The sequence below is a fragment of the Notamacropus eugenii genome, chromosome 4, assembly GCF_028372415.1.
Source record: "Notamacropus eugenii isolate mMacEug1 chromosome 4, mMacEug1.pri_v2, whole genome shotgun sequence".
Classification (NCBI taxonomy): domain Eukaryota; kingdom Metazoa; phylum Chordata; class Mammalia; order Diprotodontia; family Macropodidae; genus Notamacropus; species Notamacropus eugenii.
The window spans coordinates 86,608,052-86,620,778 of record NC_092875.1 but is presented as its reverse complement, the minus strand read 5'-3'; the positions used below and the strand labels follow the sequence as shown (position 1 = coordinate 86,620,778).

Below are 12,727 nucleotides of genomic sequence, written 5' to 3'. Positions count from 1 at the left end.
AAGGAGATATGAATTTGAATTCTAATTCTGACATTTTAACTACCTGCTTGATCTTAGCTAAGTCCCTTCCCTCTCACAGTCTGTTTCCTCTTTTTTTAAAATGAGGGTGTTGAATTTTGCAGTCTCTGACATTCCTTCCAATGCTAAATCCTATGATCTTAGGAGAAAGTTTGAGTACACGTTCCCATCTTCTTATTAGCCTCCAGTGCAGCCTAGCCCAGTGGAGGGAGAGTAAGTCACCTCACTGGCCCTAACAGAAAGAAATTAGCATGTGTTAGGTAGAGAGTCTACATATGTGAAACTGAGTTTTGGCAATCTGTCCCCAAATCCTAGATATTCCCTTCATAGTTTCCCTGATAAAGGCACATCTAGTTCTTTGCTTGAACACCTCTAGTGATAGGAAGCTCATTATCTCTAATAATATCCCCAGTTCCTAAATCTCATGCCCACATATACCTCTTTCAATGTCCCTGTGTAGCAGAGGTTTGGGAAGTAGGGTAGGGCTCTGGAGGGAAATAGAGACTAGATAGCACCAACCAATCTGTCAGAGGCCAATGCCAGGGGATTGGGCAACTCCTTATTAACTACATTGGAAATTATTATTCCCAGAGAATGGTAGCAGAACTGGTGTCAGAGGCAAGAGGTTGAACTGAGTGTCCCAATAGCTGGGACTAGGCCACAAAAATTGATTCGGGGCAGGACTCAGGATTTGCACAACTTGCATAAGTAAAAGCCCAGAAGGCAGGATCTTGGCAGGGTGATTGATTTTTTTCAAAACTTAAGATTTTATTATTTTCATATGTCTTTTTAAAATAATTTTTAATCTTTTATTCTAAACTTAAAACATACCAATCAAAATGAGAATTTCCATATATATGAAACAGAAAAATAAAACATAAAACAATGAATCTCTATTATGTACCTCTTGTTTTTCTTTTTCAATATAATAAATTCAACATGAAACTTTCCAAATCTGTCATTCTTTCTAGTCTTCCTTCTGTTCTCTTCTGTTCATTTTTTTTTTAATGTTTCAATGATGTTCCCTCACCTTTTGGCTATTTTATCTCTAGTTCTCATCTTCAAACAAAAATTCTCATATTGTCTTTGTTGAAAAAATATATCTTATTCTGCAACTTTCTTTCAAAAGGCAGATAACACATTTCAACAGTAGTCATCTGAAATTTCAGTTGTTCATTACATTGATCAGAGTTCTTAAGTCTTTCAAAGTTGTTTACTTTTTTATTATATATTGTTCAGATTCTGTTCACTTGCATCAGTTGATACAAGTCTTTTCAGGTTTCTCTAAAACCACCTTTCTTAATTTCTTAAAGCAAAATAGTATACCATTACATTAATATCCCACAATTGGTTCAGTCATTCCCCAAGTAATCCACAGTTCCTTAGCTTCTGGTTCCTTATAATAACAAAGAGAGCTGCTATAAATATTTTTTTGTACATTTGGATCTTTTTACTTTTTAAAATTTCTTTGTGATATAAGTCTAATAGTGGTGAAAGGACATGTAGAGGTTCTTTACTTTGGAGGCATAAATTCACAGCTCCATCAACAATGCATCCATGTACCTGTGTTCCTGCCGCCCTTCCAGTGATGGTCATTTTCCCTTTTTGTCTCGTTTGGCAGTAAGGGCCCGTAAGAGGTTGGAGTGAGATCTGGATAACTGAAGCAAGAACGGAAGCTGACCTGGATAATTGAGGTAGGAAAAAGGGGTGGGGCCTGAGTAATTGGATAAGAGTGAGTTCTGTCTTGGAGCCTTGCTTGGGGGTGGAGCCTGTTAATTGACCTGGGGCCGCATGTGTGTGCTGGGCTTGGGTTGTTCTGGCTGATGGCCGCGCCCTAAGCCCAGCTGTGTCCGTCCTGCCCGAGTGCCGGCTGCCCGTCCCCAGCGGGGGTCAGGGACTCAGGGGGCTCAACGAGCACGTGCTATCCCAAGTGTTCCCGAGGGGAGAGAGTTGACACACATGTGTCCGTACCTCATTATCCAGTCACTGATGGGTAGAGGGAAAGAAGGATGGGATAACAGAGATGGAGGGAGATGGGAAGAAACAAGAATGGAGATGGTAGAACAAAAAGACAGAGGTTGGGGAACAGAGAGAGAACCAGTGAGAGAATTGGACAGATATGGGTCACAGAGCGAAAACAGACTGAAGCTACTAAAGTAGATGGAAGAGACAAAGGAACAAGGGACTTCAGGGAAGCAAGGAAAGAATAGGGATGGGAATAGAAATTTGACAGAACAGAGGAATGAGGGACAGATAGATAAATAACAGAAATAAGAGGATAGGAACTGAGCTTGGGATCAGAGAGATGAGGAGACAGATAGCTAGAGGGACCTAAGCTATGCAGGTCCAGCGAACACGGATGAGTAAGAATGGGATGAGGAACAGCAAAAGAAGAAAAAAGAGAACAGAGAGAAAAGGGATAAAGTGACAGAAACAGAAGATGACCAGACAGAGGAACTTGGGAGTAATGGTGGAGGAAAAGAATAGACAGAGGTGCAAATGAATAGGGAAAGAGTAATTTGAAAGACAAAGAAATGATGATGGGATGGTAGTTAAAGGAGAAAAGAACAGAGAAACAGTTTTGCACATAGTAGGAGCTAACATTCTCGTTAAAGTTGAAAACAGAAAATGAGGGACAGAGATGAACTGAAGGGGTCAGAAAGGGGGCACAGTGATAAGGGACAGAAAGATGAACAGAAGGGCTGAGATATAGGCTGCAAGAACAGAAGGGTAAGGAAATAGAGAGAAGGGAGACGTGTAGGGTCTGAGGGATGGAGAACAGAGAGACTTGGAGAGGATAGAACAAGAGGGATGGAGACAGAAGGATGGAAGGAAAGAGAAAAAGAGATGGTAGAACACAAAAGTGTGGGATCGAGGACACAGAGCTAGGGGACAAAAGAATGAGGACAAGGGGATAGGGGAATGAGGGGACAGGAACAGAGGTATCAGCAAAAGAGAGGTACGGTGACAGAAGGATGGGAGAATAGACGACCATTGGGGGGCAGGCGGCTGGCTCTAGGAACTAAGGGCGCCTGGGTCCCAGCCCCGGGGGGCTGGTGGGCGGTAATGAGGCGGCTCTGCCCAGATGCGCCCCCCCTCCCCCAGGCTGCCCCCGGCCCGCAATCAAAATGCTAATTGGCCTCATCTCTCCGGCTGCGGCCCCCAACCATCCCCCTCACTCCCAACCCTCAGCTCGTTCACACGCTCACACTCTCGTCCACCCTCAGTAACCCCAGGCCTGGCCCAGATGAATCGGACTCCTAGGCCCTGAGCCTCCCCCGCCACTCCCCCTTCCCCTTCGGTCCTGTCCCGGCTGCGGCACAGAGATAAGGGGGTGGCTCCACCCCTAGGGACAGCCTGACACTCAAGATGAATGTCCCCCCGCAGCTCCCGCCCCCACCCAGGCCCAGCCGGCTGCCACAAAGACATTGGGACCCCGCCTCCTCCCTTCCCCAGACACACTGGCACAAAGTGATCTCTGTACGTACGCACAACATAGTCACACATACACATACGTACGACATACACAAATTTGTAGACAGTCACGCAACATGTATACACACACAATCGATACGCTCCAGTCCCTCCCATCTAGTCATGGACTGCTCCCTTAACCCTCAGGCCCCACAGCCAAGGAAATGGGACCTAACAGCTCCGAGTCTCGACCCCGCCCCCAAAGATTATGCAAATATGAGGGCGGAGCCTGTTTGAGCTGAGATCAGCACTTCCCCTCGTCTTGGCTCCGCCGGCCTAGGGCCCTTGGCCCACAGCTGCGTGCGCGCCCACTGCCAGTGAATGCGCATTCAGGTTAGGGATCCTCCTCCAATCCGGTCTTAAAATCATACCTCTGAAGATTCGTTCAAAGGGTTGTTATATTGTCACACACACAGTGTGACAGAACCGGTGACAAACACATAGTATCTCACAATGTCAGTCATATAATATCAGATTTAGCTACACAAGTTAGTGTCACAGACAATATCTTATAGAAGATACCAAATAATGAGAGGGTGGGTGGTGCAGTGGAACAAAAGCTGTGTTGGGAGTCCTATTCTCTCTGGTTCAAATTCCAGTGTTGCCATTTATTTGTGTGACCTTGGACGAGGTGTGTGTGTGTGTGTGTGTGTGTGTGTGTGTGTGTGTGTGTGACCTCTTTGGACCTCGGTTTCTTTTCTTTTTTTTTTTCTTTTGAAAAATGAGTGGGTTAGACTAAACGACCTCCAAGTTCACTTTTACCTCTAAATCTATACTCCTATAAGCATCACATCTCACAGCTGATATCAGTTATACAGTGTCACCCACAAGGTCACAGACAAAATGCCAGTTTCACCACACCATTCATATCCACTATATCCCTGTCATACAAGTCAGTGCCAATGCCACATACACTCAGTTTGTAGGATAGTATGAGACTCACACAATGTCACATAAAATCAGGATCACACAACCACGAATGTCGCTGATGCCAGTGATGTGCCGCAGCCACGCAGGCACAACGCCGGCCCGAGAGCCAGTTGTGTGAATACTACCCTACAGCTTTCCACTCAAATCTGTTCGTGACCTTGGAACATTACCCACGCCCTCACACGCGTAAGAAGGCTCAGGGCTCTCCATTGAACTCACGGAGATCCAGGATGATTTGGGGGCTAGCTGGCCTAGGGAATTTAGGGGAAGAATCGAGTTGGAATTAGACCCTGGCATGGGTCCGAGTGGGCTCTCTCTCTCCTCTTGGGAACATGTACATAAACCCCTCCCCCGAGCGCGGCCTTTGTGCACGAGGACCCTCCCCCACTTCCCCTCTCCTAGGGTCCAGACCGCCCCTCTCCATTGGCAGGGCCCTCCCTGACGTCAGGGGGCGGCCTGTAAAGTTCGGGACTGAGAGACGTTAACGGGGCGGGTGGGGGGCGGGGGAGAAGGTGTTGTCCCCTTGGTTCCCAGGCCTCTAGCTCAGCATGGCTTTAGAGCGGGCGGGCGAGGAAAATACTATTACTTCGATAGATAATAAAAAATAATCCTGAATAGAAATCTCCCAATTTTTGGTGGAGGAAGAAAGAGGAAGGTTGGAAAATTCCCCCAAACTGGAACGGGAAGAGAGGTGTCCAAGGCTTCTCGGAAGCCAGAGAGGACGAGAATGAGGCGGGGGGTGGGGGTGGGGGGGGAGACTGCGGCAGAGGGCGCCGCGTTGGCCCCAATGCAGTCCCGCTGCCTCAGCATCCCCCCCCCGCCCCCGCGGACACGGGGCCTCCGAGACCCGCAGCCCAAGGGGAGGGGAGGCGAGGACCCTGACTCCAAGGGCAGCCAGGGCTCCCAAATGCTTGGGTCTCCTTATCCCTGGAATCTCCAGGGGAGACCAAGACCACCCCCACTTCTCTTCTTTCTCAAGCCCAGAACTCGCTTTGCTGAAGGGGAAGCCCCCGGGGGAGGGGAAGAGGGGAGCCCAGCCCCGCCTCCGCCGTATCCCCCTACTCCCTCCCCCCCCTTCCCAGCTTTATAAGTGAGCGGCCGGGCCCCGGCCAGAGGCAGAGACCGAGGCAGAGACAGACCGAGGCGATCACGGGCGGCGGGAGCTGTCCGAGCGCTGAGCCCCGCCCCCGCCCCCCGCCCCCTCCCTCAGCCCCCCGCCCGCTCCGCCGGCAGAACAATAAAGCCCAGGCTGCCCGCAGCCCCCCGGCCCAGCCCCAGCCCCAGCCCCAGCTAGAAACTCGGAGCCGGGTGCTGGCCGTGGTGCTGAAAGGCGCAGCGTGCGCCCGCCCGCCCCGGCCCCAACCCCGGCCCCGGCCGCGCGGAGCCCCACAGGGCTATGGGGGGCCACTGAGGGACCGTCGCTCCGCCCGCCCGCCGCGGCGGCGGGGCTCCGGGGGGGCCGGGGCCGGGCCTGGGAGGAGACCTGGGGGCAAAGCCGACCCTCCCTCCATACACACACTCCTGTCCGAGGGCTGGGACGGAAGGAGAAAGAGGGGAGGAAGGAAGGAGGGGGAAAGAAGGAGAGGAGGAGGAGAGAAGGAGAGGAGAGAAGTAGTAGGAGGAGGAGAGAAAGAGGAGGAGGAGGAGAGGAGGAGGCGGCGGCGCGCGCCACGGCGGCCTGGCGAGGAGCTGAGGCCGAAGGAAACCGCTGGACGCCGTGTAAGAAGACGAGCCCCCCAGCTCTGCCTGGCCCGCGGCCACCGCCCCGCGGATGGTGAGGGGGCTCCGCGGCGGCCGCAGCCCCCTCGCGCCCGGCCCAGGCCCTAGCCCGGGCCGCCCTCCCTCCCCTGGTCCCGCAGAGGCCCCACAGCCCCGCAGGAACCATGCCCAGATCTTTCCTGGTCAAAAAGGTCAAACTTGATGCGTTCTCCTCTTCTGACTTGGAGGGCCCTTATGGCCGGGCACGGAGCGACCTCGGAACCCGGCTGCCAGAGAAAGGTGAGGAGGGCTAAAGGACTGGGGATGTGGGAACCTGGAGTTTGAGGGGACCACTACATTGGGAGCTTAGGACTCTGGGGTATGGGAAGTTGAGGCACAGGGCTCCCGGGACTAAGGTGTGAGTGGCATAGGTGCTGATATGAGGTGGGGGTAGGAGTTGGGGTTATCAGAGATATGGGGGTCAGAGCTCCAGGGGACAGAAATGAGTGATGAAATATATGAGGCCGGGGCTCTGGGAGCTCCATAGAGCAAGGTTATGGGTCTTTATAACGCTGGGATATGGTGGGGGGCTGGGGACCTTGACTTTATTTGCATGGGAGACCAAAGATAGGGCCAAGGTCTCTAGGGGACGGATATATGACTAGCTAGAATAGGGGAGCAGAGACTCTAGAGGGGCAGAGCATGGTGAATTAAGGGTGGGGGATATTATTCAGGGCCAAGTGCTAGAAGGAGGCCATAGTATAAGTGGCTAAGGGGAGATCAAAGATTCTGCGGCTGAGATATGTGGTTGGAGAGCTGAGTCCAAGGTGCAGGGAGTTCTAAGGCTATAGGCACCAGAGACTGTAACCACAGCAGCAGCAGCAGCAGGAAGATGGGGCAAGCCAAAGACTGCAGAAGGATGAAAGGGGGGAAAGGGAACTTGGTTGCAGAGAAGGTCTGGAATGAGGACCAAGAACAGACCAGGGTTGGTGGCAGAAATAGACTGAGGCCATAAGGATGAGGAACAGGAACTGCAGTTAGAAACCAGGGCCTGGTAGGTGAGGATGGGGTGGTACACACACACACACACACACACACACACACACACACACACACACACACCACACAGAGCTGGGACAAACATTGACATGCAGGGACATGCATAGAAACAGACACATGGTCACACATGCAACCCAGACATCTTCCCCCATCAGGACATGGTGAGACAGGGACAGAAGGGGATGAAGTAGGGCTAAAGCCAGTACTAGGGCTGAGTGGAAAGGGTCTGTGGATGCTTAGGTATGAGAGTCACAGAAGAATGAGGGAATGAGCCTGGGCAGAGATGTCTCTGGGGTGTCCTGGAAGAATCTAATCACTGTGGAAGCTAAATGTGGACATGTGGGGATGCAGAAGAGTGGAAAGCAGGGTCTGGAAACCTGATAGGGAAGTTGGGGATATCTGGGACTGGGAGGAGGCAGGGGTCTATGGTAGAGAGATGCCTCTTTGTTTGAGGGCACACAAGTTCAAGGACAACTGTTAGATCTAGGCCAGGGAGACAGTAAGCTGTGCCCTAAGATACCACTTGTATGACTATGTATATGGCCCTGCATATGTGTGACCGGGTGTGTGAACCTGAGTATCTATGATTCTGTGACTATGTATAATCCCAAATATGTTTGTGACCCTGTGTGACCTCATGTGCATGTGATCATGTCTGTGACCCTCTCTGTGTTTGGTTATGTGTGTTCCCCTGCATGTATCATATATATATACATATATATGTATATACATATATATATAAAATGCATCACCACAGGTGACCCTGTATGTGTGAGACAAGATCGACTGACTGTGTCTCCATCTGTATGCAACCATATCTGACCCTGTATGTGACTATGGAGTGAATACATGGTCCTACATAAATATGATGGTGATCCTATAAGAACATGTGTGACTATTTGTGTAGCCCTATGAGTATGTGACAGTACATGTGACTTCTTGGCTGTCTTTAATAGTTCACATCTGACCCTATGCAATCCATACTAACCATGACCCAGGACGAGTGGGTGACTCCATGTGCTTAATGATTGTGGGTGCGGCTGTGCCATGTAACCATATCAATGCTTGACGTTATCTCTGTGTGTTCTGTGGGCGACTTTGAGGGACACGGCATGTGGCCTGCATGATGCCATGTGTGTGTGGCAGTGTGACTGTGCCACTCCTCTTCCATTTTCCCACCCACCCTCCTTATCCCCACCTCCCCCCTAGCCTTACTTGATCCAAACACCTCAGGTCCCCCCTGGCCCTTTGGTGAGTGGGTGGAAGAGGCCAATGGACAAGGTATATGGGAGGGGTAGGCATCAGGGATAGGGGTACCACAGGGGCCACAGTCAGGGCTTTGTGCAGCTGCCACTGCTGATGCCTGGAGGAGGAGGAGGCAGCAGCCGTCTGCAGTGTGTTGCATAATCAGGCAAAACTGCTGAAGTGGGGAGAACCCGGAGAGGGAGGGAGGGAGGGAGGGGGGAGAGAGAAAGAAAGAGAAAGAGGAGGGAGGAGGAGGAAAGAGAAGGGAGGAGAGAGAAGGAAGAGGAAGAAAAGGAAGAGGAAGGAGGAAAGAAGGAAGAGGAAAAGGAAGAGAGGGAGTAGTGAAGGAAGAGATGGGAGTCTCCCAACCACAACCCTCCCCACCCCCTCTCCCGACCTTGAGGCTCCTTTGGATTGGATAGGGAAACTGGTTGAAGGGGGAATCATTACAGTACAGCTGCTCCCCCCAAGGGAAGTGGATGGGGGGAAAGGGAGGGGCCTAGATTTAGTCAGTCCCCTTCTCATTTCCCTCCTCTCTTGCCTCCTCCTCTCCGTCTCATCTTGTCTCTGTGTCTCTTCTGGTCCCCTGTTCCTCCTATCCTATTTTCATCCACCTCCCGGTAACTCCTCTTTGTTCTCTCACCCCCTGCCCCTATTCCTTGGGTCTCTCTGTGTGTCTATCTCTTTGTGTATTCTCTGGGCCCCTTTTTTGTCACTGTTTCACTATCCATACATACTATTCTCTTCTGCCTGTTTCCCTGCCTCCCTATTTCTGTCTTCGTATCCGTGTTCTTGTCCTTTTACTTTCTCCCATCTGTCTCCTCCTCTCCTTCTCTGACTGTGCTCCTTCTCTCCTCTCCTCCACCTGTTTCCACTCGTCTTTCCATCTCACTCTGTCTCTTCTTTTTCCCTCTTCCCGTGTCTGTCTCTTCCTTTTCCTATCTTCCTGCTTTTCCCTGGCCTCAGCAGGATACCTCAGTGACTACATCACCCCAGCCGTGTACGATGCCGCAGACTCAGATGCTTCCCTGCTCAAGGGCCCGTCCCAGGAGCCTATGTACGCAGCGGCCGTCCGCGGAGAGCTGGGCCCGCCCGCTGCTTCGGCCCCACCGCCCACCCCGCGACCAGAGCTGGCCACGGCTGCAGGAGGCTACATCAATGGTGATGCGGCTGTCAGCGAGGGGTACGCGGCAGACTCCTTTTTCATTACAGACGGCCGGTCTCGCCGCAAGGGCGCCAGCGCGGCCTCGGCCCAAGGCGGACCCGACGGCGGTAGCGGCGCAGGAGCAGGATCAGGAGCGGGGAGCGGGGCGGGGTCCGGGGGGCGGGGTCAACAGGCGGGTGGGGCGGGGCCAGGGTCCGAGGCGCGCGCTGGCCGGCACGCGTGCAGCGACTGCGGCAAGACGTACGCCACGTCGTCTAACCTAAGCCGGCACAAGCAGACGCACCGCAGCCTGGACAGCAAGTTGGCGCGCCGCTGTCCCACGTGCGGCAAGGTGTACGTGTCCATGCCAGCCATGGCTATGCACCTGCTCACGCACGACCTGCGCCACAAGTGCGGTGTGTGTGGCAAGGCTTTCTCACGGCCCTGGCTATTGCAGGGCCACATGCGCTCGCACACTGGTGAGAAGCCCTTCGGCTGTGCGCACTGCGGTAAAGCGTTCGCTGACCGCTCCAATTTGCGAGCGCACATGCAGACGCACTCGGCCTTTAAGCACTTCCAGTGCAAGCGCTGCCACAAGGCCTTCGCCCTCAAGTCCTATCTCAACAAACACTACGAGTCCGCCTGCTTCAAGGGCGGCAGCACCGGAGGGGGAGCTGCGGAGGGAAGCGGGGGAGGGACCATCAGCCCCCCGACTACGCCCGGCCCTGCGCCCCCCTCGGCATCCTCCTCAGTGCACGGCCCGCCTCCTCTCAGCCCGCTCAGAGCCTGAGCGGGCCGTTCCCGGAGCTCCATCCTCCCTTCATCCCCTTGGCAGCAATAGGGTCCTGGGAGGAGAGAGCCGGGGTCCTTACCCGTCCTCTCAGCAATAGGGCTCCCCTCCCTTGGGAAGAGGAAGAAGGTTTTAACCTCTGATCTTTCCAAGCTTCTGACTGGAAGGCCTGGGGAGGGGAGAGGTGTTCCCACTTGATCAGCAATAGGGTCCCCGGAAAAGATGGCCTCTGTTCTGGCCTCTGTTCTGGGCTCCAGGCTAGGGAGGGAGCACCCTCCACTATTCAGCAATAGGGTCCCCGAGGAAGGGAAAGGTGGCCTTGCCCCTGTCCCAGCTTCTGGACCCCAGGCTGGGGAGGGCGCACTTCCCCCCAAGGCGACCTCTTCTCTGTCTACATGTCTGTCTCCCCTTTTGGGGGCCCTTGACTGGGGAGGAGGGACTCCCCAAGGCGACCTCTCTCCCCTCTTCCCCCCCTCACTTTGGGGAAAATGTGTAAGGAGGGTTTTGCCCCTACTCCTCAGCAATAGGGTCCCCTGGAAAGGTGAAGACAAAGTCTCTGTTCCCCCACACTTTTTAGGACCTGGGCTAGGAAAAGGGTCCCCTCCCCATCTTCTCAATGCTAGGGCCATAGGGAAGGCAGCTTGCCTTGATCTCAACTAGCTCCCCCTTTCGAGACCTGGGCTGGAGAAGGGGAGCCTCTCATTACTCAGCACTAGGGTCCCAATAGGTGACCTCTCCACCCCTCTGCCCCACTTTGGGGCAAGCTAGGGATGGGACCTGGGTAAGAGGCACACCTGTCATTTTATTCCAATAGGGTCTCCCTGGAAAGGTCCTGGCCTGTCTCCTAAGAGAAGCCCTAGGCTGTGGAATGGGTGTCCCCCACTTCTTTCAGCAACAGGGTCACCCAGGGAAGCCTATCCTGTCCGAAGGGCCCTAGGCTGGGGAAGTGTCACCCCACCTCAGTGATAGGGTCCCCCAGCCACCTTGGGCCTTTACTGACTGAAGGGGATAAAGGGATACTGGGTTGGGTGCCGCTGTCCTCCTCCTTTAAGCAATAGGCTAACGAGGCGGCGGCACCCTGCCTCTTGCCCTCTCCAATAAGGACCCCTCACAGGCTGGGGACTAGGGATATCCCATCCCACCGTCTTACTTCCCAGCAATAGGGTCACAAGGTCCCTGTCCTCCTCAGGGCCTTGCGCAGCTGGAGGAGGGGAGTGGCGGCTCCTTCTAGGGTCACAGGACCTCTAGGGTTTCCCGGCCCCCAGGTTCCTTAAGGCTGAATACCTAGGGATCCGCCCCCTCTGCCTGCAGGCTCAGGGAGGAATGCAGGACTCCTGGTCCAGCCTCCCCTTTGGTGGAGCCCCAGGGAGGACGAGAAACAGGCAAGAGGCGATCTCCCCACAGTTCTCTAGGGATTGGGGGGAGAGGGAGATGAGGACTGGGAAGCCCCCTCCCCTCATCTCCCTAGCTCAGACCTGGAAGGGGCCTGTTCGGACCCCGCCCTCCCCTTCCTCCACCTCTGCCCTGCCTCCGCCCGCCAAATCCGAACTCTTCCGGCCCAGCTACCTGGGCCCCCAGTCCCTGCTCCCCATAACGAATAATAATGACGCATATCGGATCGCATGGACTTATCCGACCTTCCCCAGCCCTAGGTTCCCCCCACTCCTTCCAGTCCCAACCCCCTAGGCTTTAAAAGTCCCTGGGGGAGGCGGGGCAAACTGTAATAGTGACGCTCACCTCGCCCACACCCCCCCCCCTTCCCCCACCACCTCTCAGTATTCGCCTTGCGGGTAAAGCCCTGGGGGTTCAGGGGGGCGTCTCATGCGCGTCGGGTTTATTTATTTCTATTATTTATGTTTGTTGATGAATGGATTGCACTCGGGTCGGGCAGTCCCGGCCCACGCCCTGGGCTTTTCTGCGAGAAAGTTCCTGCAAGAACTTTCTCGTCCCATCCTCCCCCCGCCCCACGCCAACTCACCCCCGCCTTCTCGGAGCTCCGCCCCTCTGGCAGCTCTTCTCCCCACATGCAGTCCCTCGTCATCGGAGCTCCGCCCCTGTTAGAAGTCCTCCCCACACGCCCTCATCTCTGAGCTCCGCCCCTGTCAGCTCTGCCCTCCTCGGAGCTCCACCCACACCTCCTTACATAGATTCCTCCCACTCCAGTAATTCCATTCACTCCCCGCCCTTCCCTCCCACTCAGTTGCCAATTTTCGCCCGTCTATGCCAAAGCCTCGGCGGCGACCCCGCCCCCCCAGGGCCCCACCCCATTGGCCGCCGCCGTTGTGACGTCACTGCATGCAGCCCCGCCCTCCCCTCCCCGGGCTGCCCCGCCCCTCCTCCCTCTCCTTTCCTTTTTCCCTCCCCCCTTT

General features: G+C 54.2%; 1 protein-coding gene and 1 long non-coding RNA gene across 2 annotated transcripts; one reads left to right on the top strand and one right to left on the bottom strand.

Annotated features, from left to right (window-relative positions):
* Positions 1-1,613: 1,613 nt before the first annotated feature.
* LOC140500283 (uncharacterized) lies at positions 1,614-12,565 on the bottom strand. Its single transcript, XR_011965684.1, has 2 exons — positions 12,337-12,565; positions 1,614-1,699 (listed from the first exon to the last, which is right to left on the bottom strand). It is a non-coding gene; the product is annotated as an uncharacterized lncRNA (long non-coding RNA).
* SCRT1 (scratch family transcriptional repressor 1) lies at positions 6,111-10,455 on the top strand. The gene is made up of 2 exons (XM_072602708.1): positions 6,111-6,420; positions 9,391-10,455. The coding sequence occupies exons 1-2, from the start codon at positions 6,306-6,308 to the stop codon at positions 10,356-10,358; spliced, it is 1,083 nt and encodes a 360-aa protein (XP_072458809.1). The 5' UTR covers positions 6,111-6,305; the 3' UTR covers positions 10,359-10,455.
* Positions 12,566-12,727: the final 162 nt, after the last annotated feature.

Coding starts and splice junctions, on each gene's coding strand:
- SCRT1 (XM_072602708.1), top strand. CDS start 6,306: ATGCCCAGATCTTTCCTGGTCAAAAAGGTCAAACTTGATGCGTTCTCC. Junction 6,421..9,390: donor AACCCGGCTGCCAGAGAAAG/GTGAGGAGGGCT, acceptor CCCTGGCCTCAG/CAGGATACCTCAGTGACTAC.